Below are 24820 nucleotides of genomic sequence, written 5' to 3'. Positions count from 1 at the left end.
TGTTAGACTGAGAAGGGAATGGTATTTACAAACTGGTTTGGTTAACTAGATCCCCACTATATATTAGAAACCGGGTAAATTCTACAAAGATTGGAACTGTTGGAAGCTGGGATTTTGGTTTGCCCAATTACAACTAAACACCAATTCAAAACTGGATTTTGATTCAAAAATCAAATTATACTTGCATGTGCTATCTGTTTCCACTCAGGATTATAACTCCTCCCTTTGTCCTGCAGGTCATCCACTGAGAGAAATAGAAGGATTTTATAAATCAGTATGCTGCTGCTTTCAGTTTAAGACATTTTGAATTCGGGGAATCCTCTATTAGAGGCTTTTCAGTTAAGGAAAGAGCTGTTTCATTTTGTAACTGGGATACTGGGAGTACAGATTGACAAGAAGGTTTAGTCTAATGCCTACTTCAGGGATGCCCCCTGTTGAATATGGTTCAATGGCTTTAATTTAATCAAAACAGCAGTTTTTCCCCCCATAAACCTTCCATTACTTTAGAAAGGAGTAAAATGAATGGAATATAATAAGAGTGAATATTATTAACTATATCTCCTATTAAATATAACTACATGGCAGTAACTCGACATCTGAATAACTTATTACTTATGAGATCACTTCTTTTACTGAAGATCAAATTCTTCTGAAGTGATGATATACAGAGCAATGTGGACCAGAAAGAGAAGTTCTGCTTATTGGATTCCTCAGAGTTTAGATATGGGCAAGGAAGAGTGCAGCTTAATGCCTGAATCATGCAGACTTAGGGTAATAAATAATAAACTTATTCTCTCATTGCTAATGATGTTTTATGTAAAGCCCCAGAGCTTACTCATAACTTTTTGAAGGGCAGTGTCACCACAGCTTCTCCAACATCTCCACTACACTGAAACTCAGAGTAGCTGGCCATTCTGTGCAGCACTCTCCAATCTGAGCTGCTGAGTGCTAATCAGTCACTTCACTTTAGTGTGAGATGATAGGAAGAGGTGGGCAGTGAGGAAAAGAGTCTGAATTCAAAGCCTGCCATTTTGCTTTTAGGGTTCCCTTCTATAGTTGTGGATTATTAGTGTTAAACACTCAGATTGCATTAGCACCCAAACACTCTTATCAAAATAAGGGCCCCATTGTGCTAGTTGCTATACACATAGTGACATGGTTCCTGCTACTCTACTTTATTCCAAATGTTGACAAGCAGTTTTGTGTGGACTTGGAAAGGACATCTCTCAAAAATCTGTTGCTTAACCACGTATTTCCATTTAAACAAGAACAGGTTTATAAAACAATCTCAATTAGTTTTAAAATAAATTACACTGAAGTAGGGGGAATGCAGATTGCCGAAGACTGCTGAGCTCCTGCACTGTTGAGGATATCCCTGCCTCACTGATGCAGACACATGGGCAAAATGAGAACGAACACATGGATGGATTTTAAGTGGCAGGCTGCAACTTTTATTAAGCATTCACACAGGGGAGGGGCAAACCCATCACACATACTCTCCAACACCAGGCATTTAATTGGTTCTAGGAGGAGTCTACAGGGCTCCTTACCAGACAACCCATAATTCAGAGTAGGCTCTCCTCAGCCTATGCCCTAGGACTCTCTGAGTCCCCTATGCAATACTCTCTATCCCCTATGCAAAGGGGACATAGGTTGCAGAATGGTGAGGACCTCAGCCCATGAGAGCCACAAGGTCTCACCCTTTCCCATGAGCCCAAGGCCCATCATCAAAATCCCAGGTCTTTTACCTCTGGGAACTGTTCATTTCATCCTTTTAAACTTCTTGGAAACTGGCCGCAAGTTGTTACAAACAACTCAGCCAAGTATCTCAGTTAGGTACCAAGCACATTCCTACTTAACTTATTGGGGTTTGAAGGTGCCACAAAAAAGCTGGTCCTCTGTCAATTGGCTCATAGAAGAAAAAATTCCTTCCTGACCCCCAAATGGATGCTAGGATAGACCTGCAACATCTGTCAGGCTGGATTCCCATTCCTAGTTCAGGGTAGGTAGGGCAGAATGGAACCAAAAGAGGCTCCACATGGACCCCCATTCCCAGGTTAAATCCTAGGAGCTGGGGAATGCTGGCCAACGGGTGCCAGAGGAGGAAAAGAGCTACCTAAAGTCCCTCAGTGAATGTCTCCCTACCTCACTGCTGGAACTGTTCCCTGTCACCAACAGCCACACTGTTCCCCCACGTGTTGAAGCATGGGGGGGGAGGGGGAGGAAGGAGGGCATTTTGCCCACCATTCCAGAGAGGTACCAATATGTATAAATGTTAACAAAAATATGGCGCTAATGGATTTAAATTCAAAATAGAAACTCAAATGCCAGGAAACAAGGGCTATCTCCATCCATATTTCCTTTTTCTGCTTATTAACATGTGCAACAGCAAAAGCAATTTTGCTACTGATAGTCACATTGGATTCAGTGTCTTTTCTCCTTAGTGCAGTCGGGATGTAGAAGAGCTGCATAAGCTGTGCATTACAGGAAATGAACAAAACACACACACACACACAAAAACCAGGAAGCTTTTTGTTTAAGTTTTTTTCCCCCATTTTTTTCCTTAGAAAACTTCTGATATGAGCTCAGGTTCCACATGCCCTATGAGTATTCCAGCTGCTTGCACAGCTAAGGCTTTGCTTGTTTACTGAAATATTATCTGCAGGATAAAGGAAACTGTAGAGGATTATTATCAGAATTACAGTATGCATTTTTCATGATTGAAAGAGGGACTTGAGGAGCACAGATGTCATGGTGATGAGTTAGTATAAAAACCAGATAGGTAGATTTGAATTGTTTCTAGCAGCTTAAAAGGGAAGTATTTATCCCTTTGCTTTGCAGTGCACAAACAACAGACAGAGTACAGAGTCCAACTCCTGTGGGTTTCTGTAAGCAACAAATAAAAGTGGTTTTAAGTTTTCACTGCCAATCACTAAAAGCTTCCATTTGGAAAGAATAGTTACGTTTTTGATGTAGAGTTTCATTTACAGAAAATGGGTTACTTTAACTGAGATTTCATGCCAAACTTCCTTTTATAGGTCTCAAAAGGTGAAGATCTTTGCCACAACACCACCACAAAAAATATAAGAGATTCTTCAAACACAATCACCAGGGCAGTCATCAATGGCACAAACCCACTGCACCGGCAGTCACCCAAATAATTTATAGAAAACTGACAGGAATAGCACAGAGGGAAATGTCTTGGGCCTGTGGCTGAACTCCAGTCAGCATGGTGTATGCATGGATACAGAAGGGAGTGCCATGAGAGAGCTGGCTCTGGGTCTCTGATTCTAAGGGCTAGTCCCATTCGGGCCCTGTTGAAGGATAGAGTAGCTGAGGTGCTGCTCTAACTTACACTGTTGTGTAAGGTACTTAACAAAATCTAAATAATTGGATAATAGTCATAGTAGAGATTTACTACTTTCTTGTTCCCCATGCTGGGTAAGGATAGAGGTGCACAGCTGGTGCCGAAGCCACCTTGGCCAGCTGTTGAACATGGGGAGGTTTTTTGAGCCACCGGAATTCCCAGATAAACATTTGTGACTAGAACCTGGCTCATTTGCTTCACTTTTACTTTTGGAGATGGTGTGCCAGGTTCCCAGCTGTTTCCCTCTCTCCTGCTAGAAACCAGCAATAGAATGAGGGCAGGGTTAATGTACAGCTCCATAGCTCCTAAGAAAAAGTGGTTTTGCATATCCTTTTTGTTAATAGCTGTGTGATGGTATAGGTCCACAGGTGTCAGTGAAGTTATCCTGATTTACACGTTACTGAGAGTATAATTTGACTCCAAGTACAATAGTTGAACTATGATGATTTGCTTTAGATACTGATATAATATGTTACAGAAACATATTCAAAAGTATAAGTGCAAGTACACTCATTCCTAGAAGTACAATGACTTAGTTTCACTCTCACACTTCAATAGCTATTTAACGCAGCTGATTCATAGTTGCTCCATAAGCAAGATCCTGCCTGTCTGATGTACTGTATGTGAACTGTGTGACAATTTATAGTCTGCAGAATCTGAATATTTAATTTAAAAACAAAACAAAACCCTCACCTGGCTGGTTGTGAAAAAAACTCTTCAGACATGAACTGAGTGTGGACAGTGTTGTCTTCCCGAGTCTGCAGGCAACTTGACATAATAAATCTGGCTCCTTAACAAGCTCCAGTGCAGGGGTGGGGCCAAGGGTGGGACGGTACATATCAGGAGTGGGAGTCTTTGTACTGTACTTCACTATGAAGGTTTTGGGTTGCTACAGACTGCAAAGAGCCCCATAGTTGCCCCTTTGGGAAGGTGGAGTAAATTAGAGCATGTCCTGGCTCCTCCAATTTATGGAGAGGCCTGTCTTGGTACCCAGAGCAGCCCAAAGTCTTGAAGACATAAAGGTGTTTCATAGCCACCTCTGTCCCTCCTGGGATATACCTTCTAGTCTGTGCTTCCGGGACAGCAGCACACCTTGGTCTCTAAGCAAACTTCACTGACAATAGCAGGAGCTTCTCTGTGCATGGAGGGGAGGATGTAGTCAAGTGTATACCCTAGTACATTGGACATAATTAAAAATACAATCTGCCCTTCTGACAGAGAGTGTTTGACACCCTTGATCTAATCTATGTAATCTAGCTACTGTGTAATTATGGATGATAATTAGACAGACCTGGTACAGTTTTATTACTTTTTCTATTACTATTTCATCTGTCAGGCTTAATGAATGAGAGTTTGGGAAATCTTGCTAACTGGCACATTATGGAAATCAAACTTCCTTAAAGCAAGTATTTGAAAAGCTAATGTGACTGATACACTTTAAGGTGACCTCTTAGACCCTATATCCTTTCCCTGTCATTTAGACAAACAGAAAATAGAATTTATTTCATTAGTTAGTCATGGCTACAACTTCTGGTCCTTTATTAAATCCTTTCCTCAGGAAAATATCTCCCATAGGATTTCTGTTGGAGTAAAAAAGGCAAAATTTGGCTCTTATTTTGTAATTCTTTAAAAAAAATAACTTGCAATAAAATGTTGCATAAAAAGGATACAGCTTAAGGTGACACAAGCAGGAAAAAATGTAATAAAATCTGTGTTTCATGATGCTGCAGCTGCATCCCTTTTTACTAATTTTCACAGTCTATAAAATTCTGGAAAGCATCAGATGTTTGGGGGATGCTATCTGAATCGTCCAATCTTTTAAAGTAGATAGATTTATTGCAGCTATATAAATGTGATTTCTGCCTTTACTTGTGTATTTATAAGCTAGATGGAACATGTGACATCCTCTTGTCAGAGAGCCCAATTCCTTTCTTCATTTTTAGAATTTTGGAGTCACAATTTTGACAATTGTGGGATATTGCTAGAAAATCCTGCCCTGTCCACAAAAGGTGCCCCGTTGGGCATAAATGCATTGGTTTTTCCAACCTTCAACATTTGCAGGATCTTGCAGCATGAAAACTACTAGAAGAGCAAAACTGGCCTTTTGTGTACCTATATGCACTAACATTTGGGATATCTGCCTAAACAGAGACTGTTAATGCACGAAATTATTTTTTTCCTAGTGCATGGTTCTTAACATTAACAGGCATAAAAACTGCTCATGCATTCTTTTCATTCTTTCATAGCTCAGCGGTGCTGTAAAATGCTTCTGTTAGTTTTAATTCAGTGAGTAGAAGTTTTGTTGTGTTTAGTACTAAGGGAATTGCATGTGCTATTAGAAAGCACCCGACAGCCGTCTGGCAGAGGCAACTCACTGCATGACAATCCCACAAAAAGAAAGGGTTAATTAGTTTCATCTTTAGCAAAACTGTCAAGGGTCTCACAAAGTGGGATAAAACAGAATACCTTTTCCAAATACCTCTCTCCCCTCATCTATCCACCTACCTCACTGAGATTAATGTAGGAGAGAGAGAAAGAAAATCCAGTATCAAGTCCTAAAAAGCTTTACTTCAGCTCTTCGCTTTCATGAGTGTCTACATTAATTAAAACTTCATTTTCAATCTAAAAGAGGTATTATTTTAAAATGATAAAAACACTAAATATTTTTCATTTGGTCAATAATGAGTGAAAAGGAGTGCATTTCCAACCAATTCACATTGATTTGTTGGAGAAGATGAGGCTCTTCACTCAGCCTCTTCCAGGTACTGTTCAATCCTGGAAGCCATTTAGCTATTTCTAAACCTTTCTTCCCATCAGTGTCTTTACCTCCTGCCAAGCCCTTTTTTAAAATTTTTATTAAGGGGTTGGTGAACCTTGTGGAATTCAAGATTTTGAAACTTTGCCAATCTGGTTTTGGGAGCTTGCTGAACTATTCTCGGTTTATGAGATTCCTGCCCCCCCACCCACTGTCTCCACCCCACAATTTAATTCCATTTGTGATTGTGGTGATTGCTGGGTTTTTTAGCCAAGTAATTACATTTAAAATTTTCCATTGTAAGTGATGCTTCAATTATGTATTAAGGAAATAACACGAAATCTCTCCCCCTGCACAAAAAGGGTATGATTTTTGGGTTAACACAAGTCCTGAGTAACAGGTGGCACATACTTGCACTGTTCCACGGATGGGACCAGCAGCAGTCATAATTTGGTCTGTGATTCCTCTCTTGCTCCAAAAGGTAAAAAATCTGTGCTAGATCTTTACCAAGTGCATATTACTTCCCCTTCCACTCTATTTTAACTTGTCTGGCTAGTGAGTTGACTTCTCCAACTCTTCATACCTGTTTGCCTATTCCCCAGTCATCTGCAAAGGTTGGGGAGTAGTGATCCTATAGAGGCTAGATTCTCTACCATGCTGTTTCCCATGATGCAGTTGGGCAATCCAAGGAGTAAAGGGACATATCTTAGAAATCTCCCTTCCTAGCATGGTTGCATATTGTGAGTCATGATCTTGTCCTATGTAAAAAATTAGACTGGCAGAAGTGGAGCCCATCTATTATTTATTCATTAGATTGTCCCTCTAGTCTTTATTATTGTCATCATCATCCCTTCAGTATTTCTTTTTCACTCTGCCTATTCTCTGCTCCATTTTTCACCCCTCCCCACCTTTTTATGCCCTCTCTCCTAAGTGGAATGCAAATTCAACAGTTTGCATGTCAGAGCCTAACTTTGAAACTCACACCATCCAGTTCAGTTTAAAATGAGGCAAAATGTGTTTGCTCAGGATATTGTCTCTCTAAAATTCATGAGGCAGAGTTTATTCTCTTTTGTCACACTCAGAAGAGTTGTCTTTTACTTTAGGACCACTGTTTTATAGCAATCCAGTTTAGACATCTGTAGAGTGATGAAAACTCATTAGAGGTTGAAATATCTACCTATTTTTTTGCGTTGCCGCACTATTATTTGATTTGTCTAACTCATCATGTCCTTGCACTAAACGAAATCAAATACCCTTTTGGGAGCTGGGGCTTAATTCTGAGAACTATCTTAATTCTGGCTGGTTGTTAGGGAGACTTGTTTTTTGGATGGCACACTCCCCTAAAGGTTTATGCGAATTAAATTGGAATCACACATTTCCTTAAATGATGATTTTCCACCCTGTTCCTACTAAGATTCTGATTGTGCACTTGATATTTTTTCATTCTTTCTACACATTGAAAGGGAGACGTCAACACATATCAAGTTGCAGTAGGGGAGGTCTAGGTTGGATATTCGGAAAAACTATTTCACTAGAAGGGTAGTGAAGCACTGGAATGGGTTACCTAGGGAGGCAGTGGAATCTCCTTCCGTAGAGGTTTTTAAGGCCTGGCTTGACAAAGCCCTGTCTGGGATGATTTAGTTGGGCTTGGTCTTGCTTTGAGCCGGGGGTTGGACTAGATGACTTCCTGAGGTCTCTTCCAACCTTAATCTTCTATGATTTTAATGTAAAGCATTGAACTAATAGTTTATTTGCTGCAACAGTAACTTTTAAAAGCTCTTTCTCCTTATGGTATTGGAATTAAGAAATGCCAAGAGTTGTAGGCGTATCCATCCTGTCAAGATGGATACACCTTGCTAACAGGTGCTCAGTCCACAAGCGCATAGTTAATACATAGTATTTCTCTCACTCATGTAAATCTTATTATCACATCCTCAACCAAAATTTTTTCAACATGCTTTGCATATCCTCTAATAATTCAGTTCAGAAACCTCAGCATCACACAACACCTTTATATACTTAAGAACAGCTCTGGGGGGGAATAATAATTTCTTACTACAAGCCACAAACTTTGATTAAAAATGAGAGGATATTCAATTACTGCTTGACTTAAAGCTCCATTTTCCACGCTGGTAAATACTGATGGTAGTATTTTTCTGGACTTCTCACAAAACACATTTGTTATCTCCTTGTTTCACCAAATTATTTAAACCCTTCTTACCTATGAAGAGATTCCACTCAGTGTCCAAATCGGCCTGATTTGCTAGGCAGCCTTTCATTACGTTGAGGCAGTAGTTGTTGCAAGGTTTCACAGTGGGAAGTCCTCTGCAGTAAGGGCAGTATAACATCTTCATTAGTGCACGGATGCACCCTGGGTTTGGACTGACCTGTAGAGTTTAAGGGTGGTAGAAATGAAAAAGGAGGAAGTCAATTTCCTATCCCATGAGACACTATGTAGCTGAGATGCTCCTCAGGCAGTAGATGCAGAAAGGACAGTTTGTGACAGGAGCTTAACCCTTACTAATACCCTCCGGTGTGACTAATCAATTACTGCCAATTATCTTAATTTGGCAGACATCAATGATTTCCAAGAACATAGATGTCAACATTCCCATTTTGACGTCAGTGTAATTCAGTCCCAGATCTCCTGCACAGTATCTACATGAATAAAAGAAAAACAAAGGAAAATCCAAAGAATAAGTGGGAAGGTAAGGGAAAGATTCTAACAGGAATGGAGGCATATTCAAATTTGTTAAGGTGTAAATGGGATATCAGACTGTCTTTTCAGAACTACATTGCTGTCTTCAAATACCACTTTAATTCCCAAACTCAAATTTTTTTTGGTATTATCTCAAGCAACCAAAAAAAGAGTTTGGAAGGGCAGTTGTGACCCTAAGAGAAGTCAGTGCCAGAAGGCAAGGCACTCCCTGGTATCTAGCAGTGAGTCTCAGCTGACTTGACTAGCTCACTGAACCCCAACTCAACTGATATCAGAATATTTATTTAAAAGGTGTCTTAATATATCATTGGAAAACTAGTAATTCACTGATCATTAACATTCTTGTGTGATTCATGTACCATTAACATATAAAGAATTACAAATATGTGCTAGAAATATGTTCTTAAAAAGGTGTTTGGCAGGCAGGGCTTCAGTTGCCTTGTCCTAGACAAAGGGATGTCGTTCTGCCTGCTTGAATGTGTCTCCAATGTGAATTGAGCAAGGAGAGACAATGGAAGTATAATTTACATAAAAGGTAAAAACAACCCATCAAATAGCAAGTGGGAGGGGACTGTAAAAATTAACATGGCATCAGCTCTCTGGTGGACACAGCTTGCTGAGACCCAAGGAGGGCTTCCTGACTTTGAAAACAAAGAAACTTTGAGGATAAAAGCAGAGAATCATCATAATAATCCTTCACCAGAGAAGCCAAAGAACCCAAGTGCTTTGGCTCTGTGTTGGATCCTGGCCAAGGAATGACCAGCCATGCTGGAATTTCTTACCAATTACTGTGGGAAGAAAACTACTTTGAACAAAAGACTAGTTTGTAAAGTTAGGTTTCAGTCGTGGAAGTGTATTGTTACTTTTGTTTGTTTGGTTTCAGAGTAGCAGCCGTGTTAGTCTGTATTCGCAAAAAGAAAAGGAGTACTTGTGGCACCTTAGAGACTAACAAATTTATTAGAGCATAAGCTTTCGTGAGCTACAGCTCACTTCATCGGATGCATTTGGTGGAAAAAACAGAGGAGAGATTTATATACACACACACAGAGAACATGAAACAATGGGTTTATCATACACACTGTAAGGAGAGTGATCACTTAAGATAAGCCATCACCCACAGCAGGGGGGGGAAAGGAGGAAAACCTTCCATGGTGACAAGCAGGTAGGCTAATTCCAGCAATTAACAAGAATATCAGAGGAACAGTGGGGGGTGGGGTGGGGGGGAGAAATACCATGGGGAAATAGTTTTACTTTGTGTAATGACTCATCCATTCCCAGTCTCTATTCAAGCCTAAGTTAATTGTATCCAGTTTGCAAATTAATTCCAATTCAACAGTCTCTCGTTGGAGTCTGTTTTTGAAGCTTTTTTGTTGAAGTATAGCCACTCTTAGGTCTGTGATCGAGTGACCAGAGAGATTGAAGTGTTCTCCAACTGGTTTTTGAATGTTATAATTCTTGACGTCTGATTTGTGTCCATTCATTCTTTTACGTAGAGACTGTCCAGTTTGGCCAATGTACATGGCAGAGGGGCATTGCTGGCACATGATGGCATATATCACATTGGTAGATGCGCAGGTGAACGAGCCTCTGATAGTGTGGCTGATGTGATTAGGCCCTATGATGGTATCCCCTGAATAGATATGTGGACAGAGTTGGCAACGGGCTTTGTTGCAAGGATAGGTTCCTGGGTTAGTGGTTCTGTTGTGTGGTGTGTGGTTGCTGGTGAGTATTTGCTTCAGATTGGGGGGCTGTCTGTAAGCAAGGACTGGTCTATCTCCCAAGATCTGAGAGAGCGATGGCTCGTCCTTCAGGATAGGTTGTAGATCCTTGATGATGCGTTGGAGAGGTTTTAGTTGGGGGCTGAAGGTGATGGCTAGTGGCGTTCTGTTTTCTTTGTTGGGCCTGTCCTGTAGTAGGTGACTTCTGGGTACTCTTCTGGCTCTGTCAATCTGTTTCTTCACTTCAGCAGGTGGGTATTGTAGTTGTAGGAATGCATGATAGAGATCTTGTAGGTGTTTGTCTCTGTCTGAGGGGTTGGAGCAAATGCGGTTATATCGTAGCGCTTGGCTGTCGACAATGGATCGAGTGGTATGATCTGGATGAAAGCTAGAGGCATGTAGGTAGGAATAGCGGTCAGTAGGTTTCCGATATAGGGTGGTGTTTATGTGACCATCGCTTATTAGCACCGTAGTGTCCAGGAAGTGGATCTCTTGTGTGGACTGGTCCAGGCTGAGGTTGATGGTGGGATGGAAATTGTTGAAATCATGGTGGAATTCCTCAAGAGCTTCTTTTCCATGGGTCCAGATGATGAAGATGTCATCAATGTAGCGCAAGTAGAGTAGGGGCATTAGGGGACGAGAGCTGAGGAAGCGTTGTTCTAAGTCAGCCATAAAAATGTTGGCATACTGTGGGGCCATGCGGGTACCCATCGCAGTGCCGCTGATTTGAAGGTATACATTGTCACCAAATGTGAAATAGTTATGGGTCAGGACAAAAGTCACAAGGTTCTGCCACCAGGTTAGCCGTGACAGTATCGGGGATACTGTTCCTGACGGCTTGTAGTCCATCTTTGTGTGGAATGTTGGTGTAGAGGGCTTCTACATCCATAGTGGCTAGGCCTAATCACATCAGCCACACTATCAGAGGCTCGTTCACCTGCGCATCTACCAATGTGATATATGCCATCATGTGCCAGCAATGCCCCTCTGCCATGTACATTGGCCAAACTGGACAGTCTCTACGTAAAAGAATGAATGGACACAAATCAGACGTCAAGAATTATAACATTCAAAAACCAGTTGGAGAACACTTCAATCTCTCTGGTCACTCGATCACAGACCTAAGAGTGGCTATACTTCAACAAAAAAGCTTCAAAAACAGACTCCAACGAGAGACTGCTGAATTGGAATTAATTTGCAAACTGGATACAATTAACTTAGGCTTGAATAGAGACTGGGAATGGATGAGTCATTACACAAAGTAAAACTATTTCCCCATGGTATTTCTCCCCCCCACCCCACCCCCCACTGTTCCTCTGATATTCTTGTTAACTGCTGGAATTAGCCTACCTGCTTGTCACCATGGAAGGTTTTCCTCCTTTCCCCCCCTGCTGTGGGTGATGGCTTATCTTAAGTGATCACTCTCCTTACAGTGTGTACGATAAACCCATTGTTTCATGTTCTCTGTGTGTGTGTATATAAATCTCTCCTCTGTTTTTTCCACAAATGCATCCGATGAAGTGAGCTGTAGCTCACGAAAGCTTATGCTCTAATAAATTTGTTAGTCTCTAAGGTGCCACAAGTACTCCTTTTCTTTTTGTTTGTTTGTAACTGTTTCTATCGCAATTCCTCTACCTGGTATCACTTAAATATCTTTTCTTTGTTAAGAAACTTAATCTTGTTTTATTACACAACCACCTCAGTGCAGTATTTCAAACTGAGGAGTAAAATCCTCAGCCAAACTAACTGGCTGGTGCTGTGCACTGTCTCTTTCAAGGAGCAGCAAACATGATAAGATTCTGAGTGTGCTACAGTGAGCGGGACCGAGCACCACAGAGGAGACTGTTTTGGGAAGACTCGGGTCTGGAAGGGCTGTTGGTGTCACACTGCAAGAAGTAAGCAAGCTGGTGGAAGCCAGGGTGAGGTCACTGTGATGTAAGCAGGCTGCTGGTGTCAGGACTCTGAGCCAAAGTCACACAGCACAGAACCACCCAAGGTTCCAGGTCAGGTAGTAACAACCACATGTGGTCTGAAAGAAATGTCCAGTGCATCACAACAGCACAGCATCCTCTTGATGTAACTTCATTAATGTACCTGACATAACACAGTAGGATTATTCATATTGGGCCTTATCCAAAACTCATTGAAATAACTGGAAAGACTTCCACTGATTTCAATGAACTTTGGATCAGACCCATTGCTACCAGAGGTGATTGTCTAAATTAAGTAATGTTTCTTTGCTATATATACACTATTAATTATTAATTTGCACTGGAAGTGGATGTTAGTTGTTTGAGGGTGAAAGAGAAGATGCAGAAATGTATTTTGAAGGAAGATTTGTGCACAATATCTAAATAACCATGAGACCTTATTTTTGAAATCCTCACCCTCCTATTTCCCTGACTCGTGTTTTTGCTTTGTTTTACATTATATCTGCCATTAGAACGTAAACTCTTCAGGGCAGGCACTATGTCTACCTCTATTATTCAGAAAGTGCCTACCACATTTTGGGCACTATTACAATAAAAAAAGAATAATGATTCCTTGTCACAATGGATTAAAACATATTTCCCCATGCAATGGTGACCAGCACAGGAACATGGCAGAAATCCATGCTGCTCTCTGCTTTTCAGAATTTTGAAGAAAGCACAGTAATGAACTTTCAAATATTAAAACCACAGAAAAAAATCTGATTTTCTCTTATCCCTGAGGTTAAAACACTGATTTTTGAAGGACTGCTGAGTGTATGTTTAAATGAGACTTTCATGACACTTTTACATTAATAGGGTTCTGCTAAAAATCATAGTAGATGCTGCTAATTATGCTCAAAAGTGTCTTTTCAATCATTTATAACTTTTTTTAATTTTTAGTCCTCCAAACCTAGCAAGAGCACTAATTCCCAGTGAGGGGGTCTGTTCAGAGCAAGTTTCAACTGTTTTGGCTATAATTCCCCCCCACACACACACTTTAGATAAACTTTTATGGTTTCTCTATGGTCATGAAAAATGGTTGAGGGAATTTTGCTCAAACTTTCTAAAATCTGAGACACAGACCAAACACGGAAAATTTCATTTTAGAAAACAATTTTTTTCAGAAATGTGATGAGCATGGGAAATCAGGCACTTATCCTTGGAAACTGGTATTGCAGCCATAAATAATTTGCTTGCCACTGGCCATCTCTGCTTTATGTATTTTCAAAGCACTCTTCTTCATCCTCATCTTCAAAAACAGACTCTCCCATGCGGTAATTCTTGTCTGCAGACCAGTTTCAGTCAACAAAAGATCATTCTTTCCATTCAGAATTATTTAAAACCTCAATGGGCTTATGGGAGCTATTGGATTTTCCATTTACCAGTCCTGTTGTAACTGATATTGATGGAGAAGAAGGTAGAGGGGATTTTTAAAATAATTTATTTTAAATTGTCCCTAAGCCAAAGCAGAGAAATTTACATACTTTTAGGTTTAGAAATAACCAGTTATTGTGTAAATCATATCCTCTCAATCATATTGGCATGGGTTTGCATAACTAACTTATAAATAAGAAATAACCATACAGTTGAGTCAGTAATTATACCACGTCCCTGTATTGAATATGACAATTTCATTTCAATATAAAGTATACTCAAACTGCGGCACATCTCAACATTACCCCTCTAAACCTCAGTTGTGCCTAATACATGTAGGACACGTTACATTTCTGCTTGCAGCCAAACATTTTATTTCCTTTTTTAACAACCTTAACTTTAGATACATGTGTATTTTTATGGGTATACAAAAAATAAAGTAAAATTCCTGAAGGCCTCATTACTGAACATTTGTCTTCTCTCCCCCCCCCTCAGCAATTCTAGATTGAATATTATTTCATCCAGAAGTGACAGATTCTGAGAGTGACTTTCAAATATACATATCTGAAGAAAAAAAACTACTTGGGTAAAAGCCATGTAACTGTACTCTCCTGTATGCTGCCACATTTGCAATGTGTCTTGCTTTGTTATGTACTTGACCTGCTTTTAAAGCAAAAGGCTGTGGCACTGTCAAATACATAAATCTAAATCAATCTTCCCAAGAAAAAACTTAGTACATTTGTGTTAAAGACAACTAGTCACGTTAAACACACACACATACACCTCTCTCTCTCTCTAGGCTGTCATTTATAGACTATTTCTAACTAGAGATTTTAGTAGTTGCCTCTGGAACTTTAAATGTGCCATCAGGCTACAATACATACTTCAAAAAGCAATGTTTTTCAAACCTTATTCAAGGGCAAAGAAGCAGAGTATATGAAACAATATATAGGTCCATATCCTTCTCTTGCTACATAATATCGTGAAGGACAGAAAAAATGGTTATTCATCTTCTAATAACTGTTGTTCTTTATGATGTGTTGTTCATGTCCATTCTAATCAGGTGTGTGCATGCTGCGTGCATGACAACTCGAAGATTTCTTCCCTGGCAGTATCCGTAGGTTGGCCTGGGTGTTTTTTGGAGTTGCGCCTTCATGGCTTCCAATATAGAGCCCAGCTGACCAATGCCCCCTCAGTTCCTTCTTGCCAGCTACTCTGACAGAGGGGTAGAAGAGAGGGTATTGGAATAGATATGAGCAACACATCCCGAAGAACAGTTACGAGAAGATGAGCAACTGTTTTTTCTTTGAGTGCTTATTCATGTCACTTCCAATCAAGTAACCCACAAGTTCAGGATGTAGGGTTGGAGTCGTCTACTGATTGGCGTATTGCTCTACCAAAGGCTGCGTCGTCTCTGGCCTGCTGAGTGATCGCATAGTGCGTGGTGAAAGTGTGTATGGAGGACCACGTCGCTGCTCTGCATATTTCCTGGGTTGAAACCTGAGCCAGGAATAGGGTGACCAGACGTCCCGATAAAATCAGGACTATCACGATTTTTAGTTTTGTCCCGCGTCCCGACCAATGCACGGTCAGGACGCCATTTGTCCCGATATTGCGGCTTTGGCCGCTCTGACAGGTTTTTTTTTTTTTTTGCGCTTCGGCAACTTGGCTCCGGCTGCTTTTTTTTTTGCTTCCCCCATGTGTTCCAATATTTTGTCCGTTTCATCTGGTCACCCTAGCCAGGAACACCATTGAAGAGGCCTGCACCCTATTGGAGTGCGCAGTTAGAGTGGCAGGCACCCCTGCCAGATTGTAACACTCTCGGATTCATGATGTGATCCATGACGAGATCTGTTGAGAAGAGACAGGTAGACCTTTCATTCTGTCTGCCACAGCCACGAATAACTGGGTGGACTTTCCGAACGGCTTCGTTCTCTGAACGTAGAAGACTAGCACTCTGCAGACATCCAAAGAGTGAAGCCTTTGCTCCCTGCCACTTGAGTGCAGCTTCAGATAGAACAGAGGAAGGAAGATGTCCTGGTTGATGTAAAACTGGGAGACAACTTTTGGGAGCAACACTGGATGCGGCCCTGAAGGGGGATGGGAAAGGGGGTTAGAAGGGCAGGAGGGCAGAGCATCGGAGGGAGTATCCCCTTTCTACCATGTGTAGCATCCAACAGTCCGATGTAATACAGGTCCATGCAGGGCAGAAAGGGGAAAGTTGTGATGAGAAGGTAAGGCGGGTGGATCCAGTTCCTGAGCTGGCATGCCATCCTCATGCGCACTTTCAAAAGGCCTATTTCTGGCCTGAGGAAGGCTAGGTCTGGCCAGAGCTTCTCTTCCTGCTGCTCCTATTCCTTCTCCGGAAACTGTCCTGTTAGTTTTGCTGGTAAAACCGTGGAGGAGGTTACGGCCTGTGTGGCGGGGGTATGTATGCCCAGGGACTTGAGCATGGCCCTTGAGTCTTCTAAATTGTGCAGTCTTCTGTCCGTCTTTTCAGAGAACAGGGCTGGACCTTCGAAGGGTAGGTCTTGAATGGTCTGTTGGACTTTGTGAGGTAGTCCAGAGACCTGGAGCCAAGAGCTCCTTCTCATGCCCACCCCTAAAGCCATGGTTCAGGCATCCACGTCATAAAGTGCTGCTTGCAAGGAGGCCATAGCAATGAGTTTGCCTTCCTCCACCAAGGCAGGACATTCAGCGCAGAAGTCTGATGTAGCAGCTTGGCAAACTTGGCCATCGCTCTGTAGGTGTTAAAGGAGATCTACTAATGATGACCCGTTGGTTTGCAATGTGGAACTGCAGACCACTGATGGAGTAAACTTTCCTGCTGAACAAGTCTACCTTTCTTGCCTCCCCATTTTTAGGGGAGGGTCCCTGAAACCCCTGGCACTCCTTTTGGTTTGCCGCATCCACCACCAAGGAGTTGGGTGAAGAACGAGTGAAGAGATGCTCATACTCCTTTGAGGGGACAAAATAGCATGTCTCATACCCCTTCGCTGTAGGGGAAAAAGAGGCTGGAGTCTGCCACAAAGTTTTATGGTTTTAATGAGTGGCAGCACAATACACGAGGGCCCAAAGGGGGTAAGGATGTCCATGGGATTGGCATCCTCTACCTCTTTCTCTGCCTGGATCCCCAGGTTCTGGGCCACCCTGTGCAGCAACTGTTGCAGGACCCTACTATCCTCCAAGGCCGAGATCAGAGCAGCAGACAGAGGCACAGGTGGCGTTGCTGGAGATAGTCCCAGTGCCAGCTGTTGCAGGGTGGCGAAGGATGCTGACATGACCTACATCAACCTGGATCTCGATGTCTGGTTCTAACCCTGGGCCTGATGGTAAACCCAGGGAGTCCAAAAGCTTCCATTGAGGTGGCCATGGCACCAGAGGAGGCTGGTGGTGTCACCTGGATCTAGACCTCCTGCTGCTGGACCTATCTGAACGATAGGACTCCACCTCAGACTCAGAAGTCTTCGAAAAAAGACCACGGAGGAAGGGTACTAGGTGGTGCCGATGAGCGGTGCCAAGCCTCTGGGGACTGGTGCAGTTCCCCCATGTGGGCAGATGGTGCCGGGGAGTGGCACACCGGAGATGGGGAGCAGCATGAATAAGTGGCCGGGTTATCACCAGTGCCTTGTCCCTCCAAAGGTTTCCAGAGTGGAGGGGAGTTGAATGTCCTGGCCATGACAGACAGTAGTGGGCTGGGCAGGAGTTGATGAACCCCAGGGAGCCACCAAGCCCGAAGTAGGCTGGGTGGGCTGAGGTCTCCCTGCCGCTGGCTCCTTAGTCTTAGGAAGGGGAAAGCGCCCTCTCGCCTGCCTCTTTCTTCTGGGGCACTGGGGATAAAGATGGGTGCCTGCCAGAAGTCTTATGTTCAGCACCGTGTTGGTGCCAGGAGTCCTTGGCCTCCTTTCTTGGTGCTGGCTCACGTGCCGTTGGCGCTGGTGTGCTGCACACCAAGGAGGAGGCACTTGGCACAGGCTCCGCTGACCCAGGGGTCAGACTGCAGGTGGAGGGCTGCCTCCATGATAATTCCGAATCTGTGCTCACAATCCTTAAGGGTCCTTGGCCGAAATCCTTTACAAATGTGGCACTTGTCCATCTCACCAAGGCACTTCAAGCAAGAAGTGTGCGGATCACTCTTTGGCATAAGTTTGCCGCAGTCTTCACAAGATTTGAACCCTGGAGACCAAGGCATGCCCCGGTGTCAGGAGAGAAATGAGGTCGGGGGGAACACCCCCATAACAAAAACTTAGAGAAATGACTACTAACACTACTACTAACTAAGAAAAACGAAACTATAAACAAATCACGATGAGACACTGCTAAAGGCGCTTGCAGAAGCAAGAGTGAGGGAAGTTCCAGCTAACCGTCACTGGTGGAAGAAGGAATTGAGGGGGGGGTCAGGTTGGCTGGGCCCTATATTGGATGCCATGAAGGTGTGACCCCAGGCCAACCCTACAGAAGCTGCTAGAGGAAGAATCTTCCAGCTGTCGTGAATGCGATGTGCACACACCTGATTGGAATGGACATGAACAAGCACTTGAAGTTACCATAATATAGGATGGCTCTGTCATCCCTGAATATCTGATGCAATCTCCCCTCCATCAAGTGATGCTAATGGAGTATATCAAGTGTAAAAAACTAATAACCTGGGTTATTATTATATAAACCATTCATGAGGAGGGCCAAGGATTTGTGCAGGGAAATTGTTTCCAGACTGGCAGTGGATACTAGAATATATCAACACAACACCTGTGCTTGCATGCTCTTCCTCCAGGACAGTACCTGGCTGGCTCTTCTACCACTGTCTCTGCCCTGTGTGATTTCCAAGTCTATTTAAGCAATTGGCAATGCAGCTTTGCTATTGGAACATACCACTCTTTCCTCTTTCTCCTTTGATGTTTTCCACTGAATGCATCCGATGAAGTGAGCTGTAGCTCACAAAAGCTTATGCTCAAATAAATTTGTTAGTCTCTAAGGTGCCACAAGTACTCCTTTTCTTTTTGCGAATACAGACTAACATGGCTGCTACTCTGATAAACTGGGCTGGTAAATTAAGGAGCTTCATCTGTTCCTTTTCAACCTGTAGTTCTGAAAGGAAAAATGGAGTTCCACATAGTTGCTCAGAGTCTAACTGCCCCCGCTCCCCGGGGCCTCCTGCGACTCACACAAGTAATATACCCTATCACAGTTATTTAGTGTGCAGATATATTAGGTCAGATTCTGATCCCATGTACACTGGCATAAAACCATTCAGAGTAACTCAAGTAAATTCATAGCAAATCCACTGACATCAACAACTCTTTCATCCCCTTTCTTAAAGAAAAGTTTATTTCTTATCTGCTAATTCTTTCTAGAGTACCAGTTCCACTGACACAGACTGGTCCATAGAAAAATAATTATTTCTTTCCCCCCAAATTATTTAAAAGCCAAATGGAGATGTGGGAGTTACTGAAAGTTCATGTTAGTGAAACACAGAAAAGAAGGAGGGAGAACTTTTTAAATTAACAATTTAATTTTAAAAATGTGCTACTTACTACATTCTTTAATTGTGGCACAATGTAACTTTTTACTACATACAATGGGCCAGATTCTGATCTCATTCCACCAGTGTAAACCTATAGTAAGGCCACTTAATGTCAAGAGGATTTCTACATTTTAACACAGATGTAACAGAGATCAGAATTGGACCCTTTACAAAGTACATATTAAAGATTGAAAATTAAAGTTGCCACAATCCAACTGTAAGTCACCATCTTTGACACGTTATCTTCTTGGCTCGCTGCAATTGCTTCCTTTTGATGAATTTTGCAAACATTGGAGGAAGTAGATGCAGCTTAGCTAGTAATTAGATTTTTCTTTACTTCAAACTGAATTTGTGCACTGCTGGATGTAAATTATTCACTTTCTCCTTGTTCTTTTCTTGGCTGTTTTCATGATCATTCTGTTATTGCTGATTTCATTTAACAATGTATATGTGAACCAAGAACTCTTTCCAACAGAATAACTTTCAGCTGAAACAAACACACAGACACATGCACACACTTAATTAGAACTCTATACAACAGTTCAGAAGACATTTTAATGCTTCACACTTTTTCATTATCAGGATCTAATTCTCTGTTACACTAAAGTCCTTTACACTGTTCTGACAGTGTAGTGTAAAGAGGATATAATGTAAACAGGAAATGTAGGAAAATTCAATCTAAAGTGAGAATTATATCACAGAGACCCAATCTGTAAAGAGTTATTCCACAAATCATATGTCCAATTCTTACCCCGCCTTCTTTCAGACAAAAAAAATGACATTTTTAAGAACACGTGGCATCTCACATTACTGAAGCATTATAATCCTCCATCTTTATACAGGTATAACTCCATTGACTGCATTGGAATTACACTAATGGAAAACTGGCATAAAGCAGTGAATACCAGAAACTATTTTTCTGTATCTTTCAAACTCACAGCCATTAAAAATAATAACTCCTTTCCCAAGATATAAACCAGTTTAAGGTCATAAATCCACTACTCAAGTTTAAGATCTCTGAATCCACTGGAATTTCACTCTGGACAGAATATGATTGGTAGTTCAATCTGTTCACATTGGCTATTGTAAGCTATTAGACAGAAATTTTTGATCTTTAAAGAAGCCTTTTCACTGTAAAAAATGAAATAATTGTTCAGTGATGTATACTACTTTTGATTAAGTACTCTGCATTAAACTGTTTGCATGGCTTGAAAGTGCAAGTACCCACACCAAATTCCCTTGTTTAACAGGGACAATTTCTGGTCTAGTTACAATTGAATCAAAAGGATGTTCCTGCTTGTCTCCCCAAATGTCTCTATTTATAAAATTTTCACATGTTGACAGGTACGAGAATGTATGATTGCATCTTCCCTCAGAGATTCACTAAAATAAGAGGCATTTCTCATAAGACTTAGAGTAACCTCAGTACTACTTATCTGTCGATCAATCATACTTATGTGGCACCCATGCTGTGGTATTTGAGCGATTCACAATCTTAAATGCATTTCTCCTCACAGCAGCACTGTGAGGAAGGACAGTAGTATTTATTCCTATTTTAGAAATGGGGAACTGAGGCAGAGAGTGACAGATTTTTAAAGGTATTGAGGCACCTAAAGTTGCGGATGGACACCCCATGTTATATTCATAAGTGCCTGGGCACCTAACTCCCATTCATGACTTGCCCAATAACACACCAGAAGTCTGTGGTGGAGCAGGGAATTGAGTCCCGGTCTTCTGAGTGTCCTAACCACTGGATCTAGGACAGTACCATCTCATCTTAGCACAATGAGCAAAATCTTTAACCACAGAGAATCCCCTCTGCTTCCCTCTCAATGGAGGAATTGCTGGGTCCCATTGCTGAAGAAAGCTACCACCTTTGCCAGCCTCCTGGACAGGAACCTTAGGTCTCGTTTATGTGAGGAAGTTGCACTGGGTTAACTTAAGGTGTGATGTTAAACTGGCATAAAAGGCTGTGTGGACACTCTTGTTTGACTTTAAACCAGGCTTATACCAGTTGAGTTTAAGTTGATTAGAAACAGGTTTAAGCTAAACCAAAATAATCCGCTTTTAAACTGAAGTAAGCCCCACTCAGGGCTTAATTAAACCAGTGCAAGTCTGTATATAGACAGGGCCTTAGTCAGAGATGGACTAAAACCCTTTGGTCATTAAAAGAGTTGTATCAGCAAGACCCATTAGAGTGAATTTCTGGGTTCCTCTGAACAAGAATGGAAATGCAATCATCTCCTAACAATAATACCAAGCTCTTGTATGGCACTTTTCATCAATAGATCTCACAGCATTTTACAAAAGGAGGTTAACTTCATTTCCCCCATTTTACATATGGGGAAACTGAGGCACACAGCAGCAACAAGATTTGGCTCTTCAAGTGGCCTGCTGGGGACATTGGTCAAGAATAGAACAGTCCTGTGTTCTATCCCCTAGGCCACACTGATATTGTTAATACATCCACACTACCATATAAGGGTTTTATAAATAGCTCAACATCTATATATAGCACTCATAAAATGCCCACTGCATTATTTTAGTGAGTACCCTACCTATGTTGGGTCACCTTAAAGCTCTACGTTAACATTTCCTCTTTCAGGGTCTTTCAAGTTCATGCATTACACTCTCTCAAAAGCTACTTGTAAATATAAATACCAATTATAAAATATTTAACAGATGCACAAGTGCACCTTAAGTTGATGACTATGGTCTGGAATGACCTGCTTATGGCACATGTGCTTAGATTGCTGCTGAGCAATGCACTTAGTTGCAGTTTTGGGTATTCCAGAGAACAAAGCAAATTTGCATCTTTTGTCATTTAAGATTTTTTAAATACAATTTTTTAAAAATCCCCTACCTGGTCACCCCCTCCTTGCTGATACACAACACAGCATTAGAAGGGTCCTCAGAGGAGGTTGCCCGCATGCCTTAGCTGTGAAAGATTAGGAGGACACCAGATTTTGTATCAGGCCTGTGTCTATAGTAGCCTTTGGTTGCTGGCAGCAAAGAAAAGTGTGTGAAGTTCAGTGCATTATCACAAAAGAGAACTTAATATTTCTGTAGATGTGTGATTTTACTGAGCATGTTTTACTGGATCTAAGTCATGAAACTGAAAAGTGCTTCACAATATGCAAAATCTGAAAAACATGCACCTAAAGCATACCTCTTAAGCATATTAAAATTCAGAGAACATCTATGCTGCATAATACCCAGTTAACAGAGAAGAGGATTGTAATAGCAAAATGGTTCTATTACTTCCAGCATTATGAAATAATAGCTCAGCTATTATCATTTTTGGGTAAATGCTAATAAAAAGTAAAAGCCAATTTAAATTTTATCACTTGTTCGCAATATGCATAGTCTCCAATGATGAATTCTCCGGGTTCAAATTCGATTCTAGTTATTTCTGATTTCTGATAATGGAAAGCAGACTGAAGTGTACATTTCAAAACCTCCTTAACCGACACAGATTCACTAAAATATTTCTGTTTTCACTTATTTATAGATAAGTTGCAAAATAGTAGCCAGATTTCTGGACAGTCCAATTATATACTTCAATTACATCTTTCTGAAGCTTGCAAGCATTTATGATTGCTATGTTGAAAGCCCCTGTATAATTAGAGCTGGTCAGGAGATTTTTGACAAAACTTTTCCTTGTCAGAAAAATGCTGATTAATTGAAACCGAAAACTGTTTGCAGGAACACTCTGGATTCAGTGAAAGTTTTATTGAGAAAGGTCTCTCAGATACAGAATGGAAATTCAAAAGAGAATGAGAACATCTCAGAATAGCTACTATATTGGTGATTAGAGTGTTTGCCTAACAGAAGGAGGACCTGTGTTTAAGTTCCTGCTCTGTCTGATAGGGAATAGGGACTTGAACCCAGGTCTCCCACATTGCAGCTAATTGGCCTAACCACTGTGTTAATGGCTATTCTGGAGTGTTGTTGCTCTCATTTTTATTGAAAAATTTACAAAGGTATCAGTTTCATCCCAATGTGGAATGGGAAAACATTCAGAACTCTCAAAAATATTTGCAATAGGAAAACCAGCTGTACATGTAATATCCAGATTATAGGTTTCAGAGTAGCAGCCGTGTTAGTCTGTATTCGCAAAAAGAAAAGGAGTACTTGTGGCACCTTAGAGACTAACAAATTTAAAGCTTATGCTCAAATAAATTTGTTAGTCTCTAAGGTGCCACAAGTACTCCTTTTCTTTATCCAGATTATAGTCTATTAGAAATGGATCAAGGAGGTAGCTGTAAGATTCAAATTTGGATCATGCTCAATACTGGGTTCAGGTTGAAGACTTAATCTGAGCTAAGGTTCAGGTTCTGATTCATTAGCATCTAAATCATTCTTGTGAGATTTTGGGGCCAAAAAACCCCAAACAAACAAACAAACAAACAAACCACACCCTCACAAAATGAGTGAAATTTCATCTGTAACCTAATCTGAGAAAGGTTTCAGAGTAGCAGCCGTGTTAGTCTGTATTCGCAAAAAGAAAAGGAGTACTTGTGGCACCTTAGAGACTAACAAATTTATTTGAGCATAAGCTTTCTTAAACTACAGCTCACTTCATTTGTATTTGTTTGTATTGATAAAACCAATTGTTTCATGTTCTCTGTGTGTGTATATAAATCTCCCCACTGTATTTTCCACCGAATGCATCCGATGAAGTGAGCTGTAGCTCACAAAAGCTTATGCTCAAATAAATTTGTTAGTCTCTAAGGTGCCACAAGTACTCCTTTTCTTTTTGCTAATCTGAGAAAGAGAATAGACCCAACCAGTGTTGGGTTGACTAGGATCAAAACCAAACAGCCAACAAATTTATAAATGAAAAAGTTAAGAGTGAAAATTGAACAGTGGGATATACAAGAATAAATATTGTCTGATTCTATTTTCTCCTACTCTGTCATTTTACTATATTTATTTAGGACAAAATAATTCAAATTCTGACTACAGACGCAACTAGTTTCATTGGGCGATGAGCTCCATCCTGTCATGTACAAAAATCAAGCTTCTGTGTGCAGAACCATTTAGTTCTTTGACACCACTGATAACAAGGCTTTGGTGATACGAGTATGCTACATCCTCACTGGATCTTGACTCTTGGCTCTATGCCATGTTCGCCCAATGGTCCCCTGCAAAACTATGTCAGAGTTATGATGAACATGTGAATGGGTGCAATTGGAATACTCAGCACTCTGGTGATGCCCATCAGTGTAACTGTTCCTAGGAAGCTTTAATGAGCCCAAGTAAATTAGAGCAGCCTTAACATTACTCTTAATTATGCTGGGGGCTGGCCTCTAGCTGCACCCATGATCAGAGAGGCATGTGTGTATTTGCCCTTCCTCTCCTAGTTCTCCTTAAAAATATTGAAAGATGTT

The 24820-nt window shown here is 41.2% G+C and overlaps 1 protein-coding gene across 2 annotated transcripts in view; it reads right to left on the bottom strand.

Moving 5' to 3' along the window:
* The window catches only part of GPC6 (glypican 6), a 1178678-nt gene that overhangs the window by 285227 nt on the left and 868631 nt on the right, over positions 1-24820 (bottom strand). For both annotated transcript variants that reach the window (XM_038388012.2, XM_038388013.2), the window contains exon 4: positions 8344-8509. In XM_038388012.2, the coding sequence (XP_038243940.1) occupies positions 8344-8509 (166 nt within the window). The remainder of the gene's footprint in view (positions 1-8343; positions 8510-24820) is intronic.

The sequence above is a fragment of the Dermochelys coriacea genome, chromosome 1 (assembly GCF_009764565.3).
Source record: "Dermochelys coriacea isolate rDerCor1 chromosome 1, rDerCor1.pri.v4, whole genome shotgun sequence".
Lineage (NCBI taxonomy): Eukaryota > Metazoa > Chordata > Testudines > Dermochelyidae > Dermochelys > Dermochelys coriacea.
Note: the sequence above shows the minus strand (reverse complement) of the source record. Positions and strands in the feature narration are given on the sequence as shown.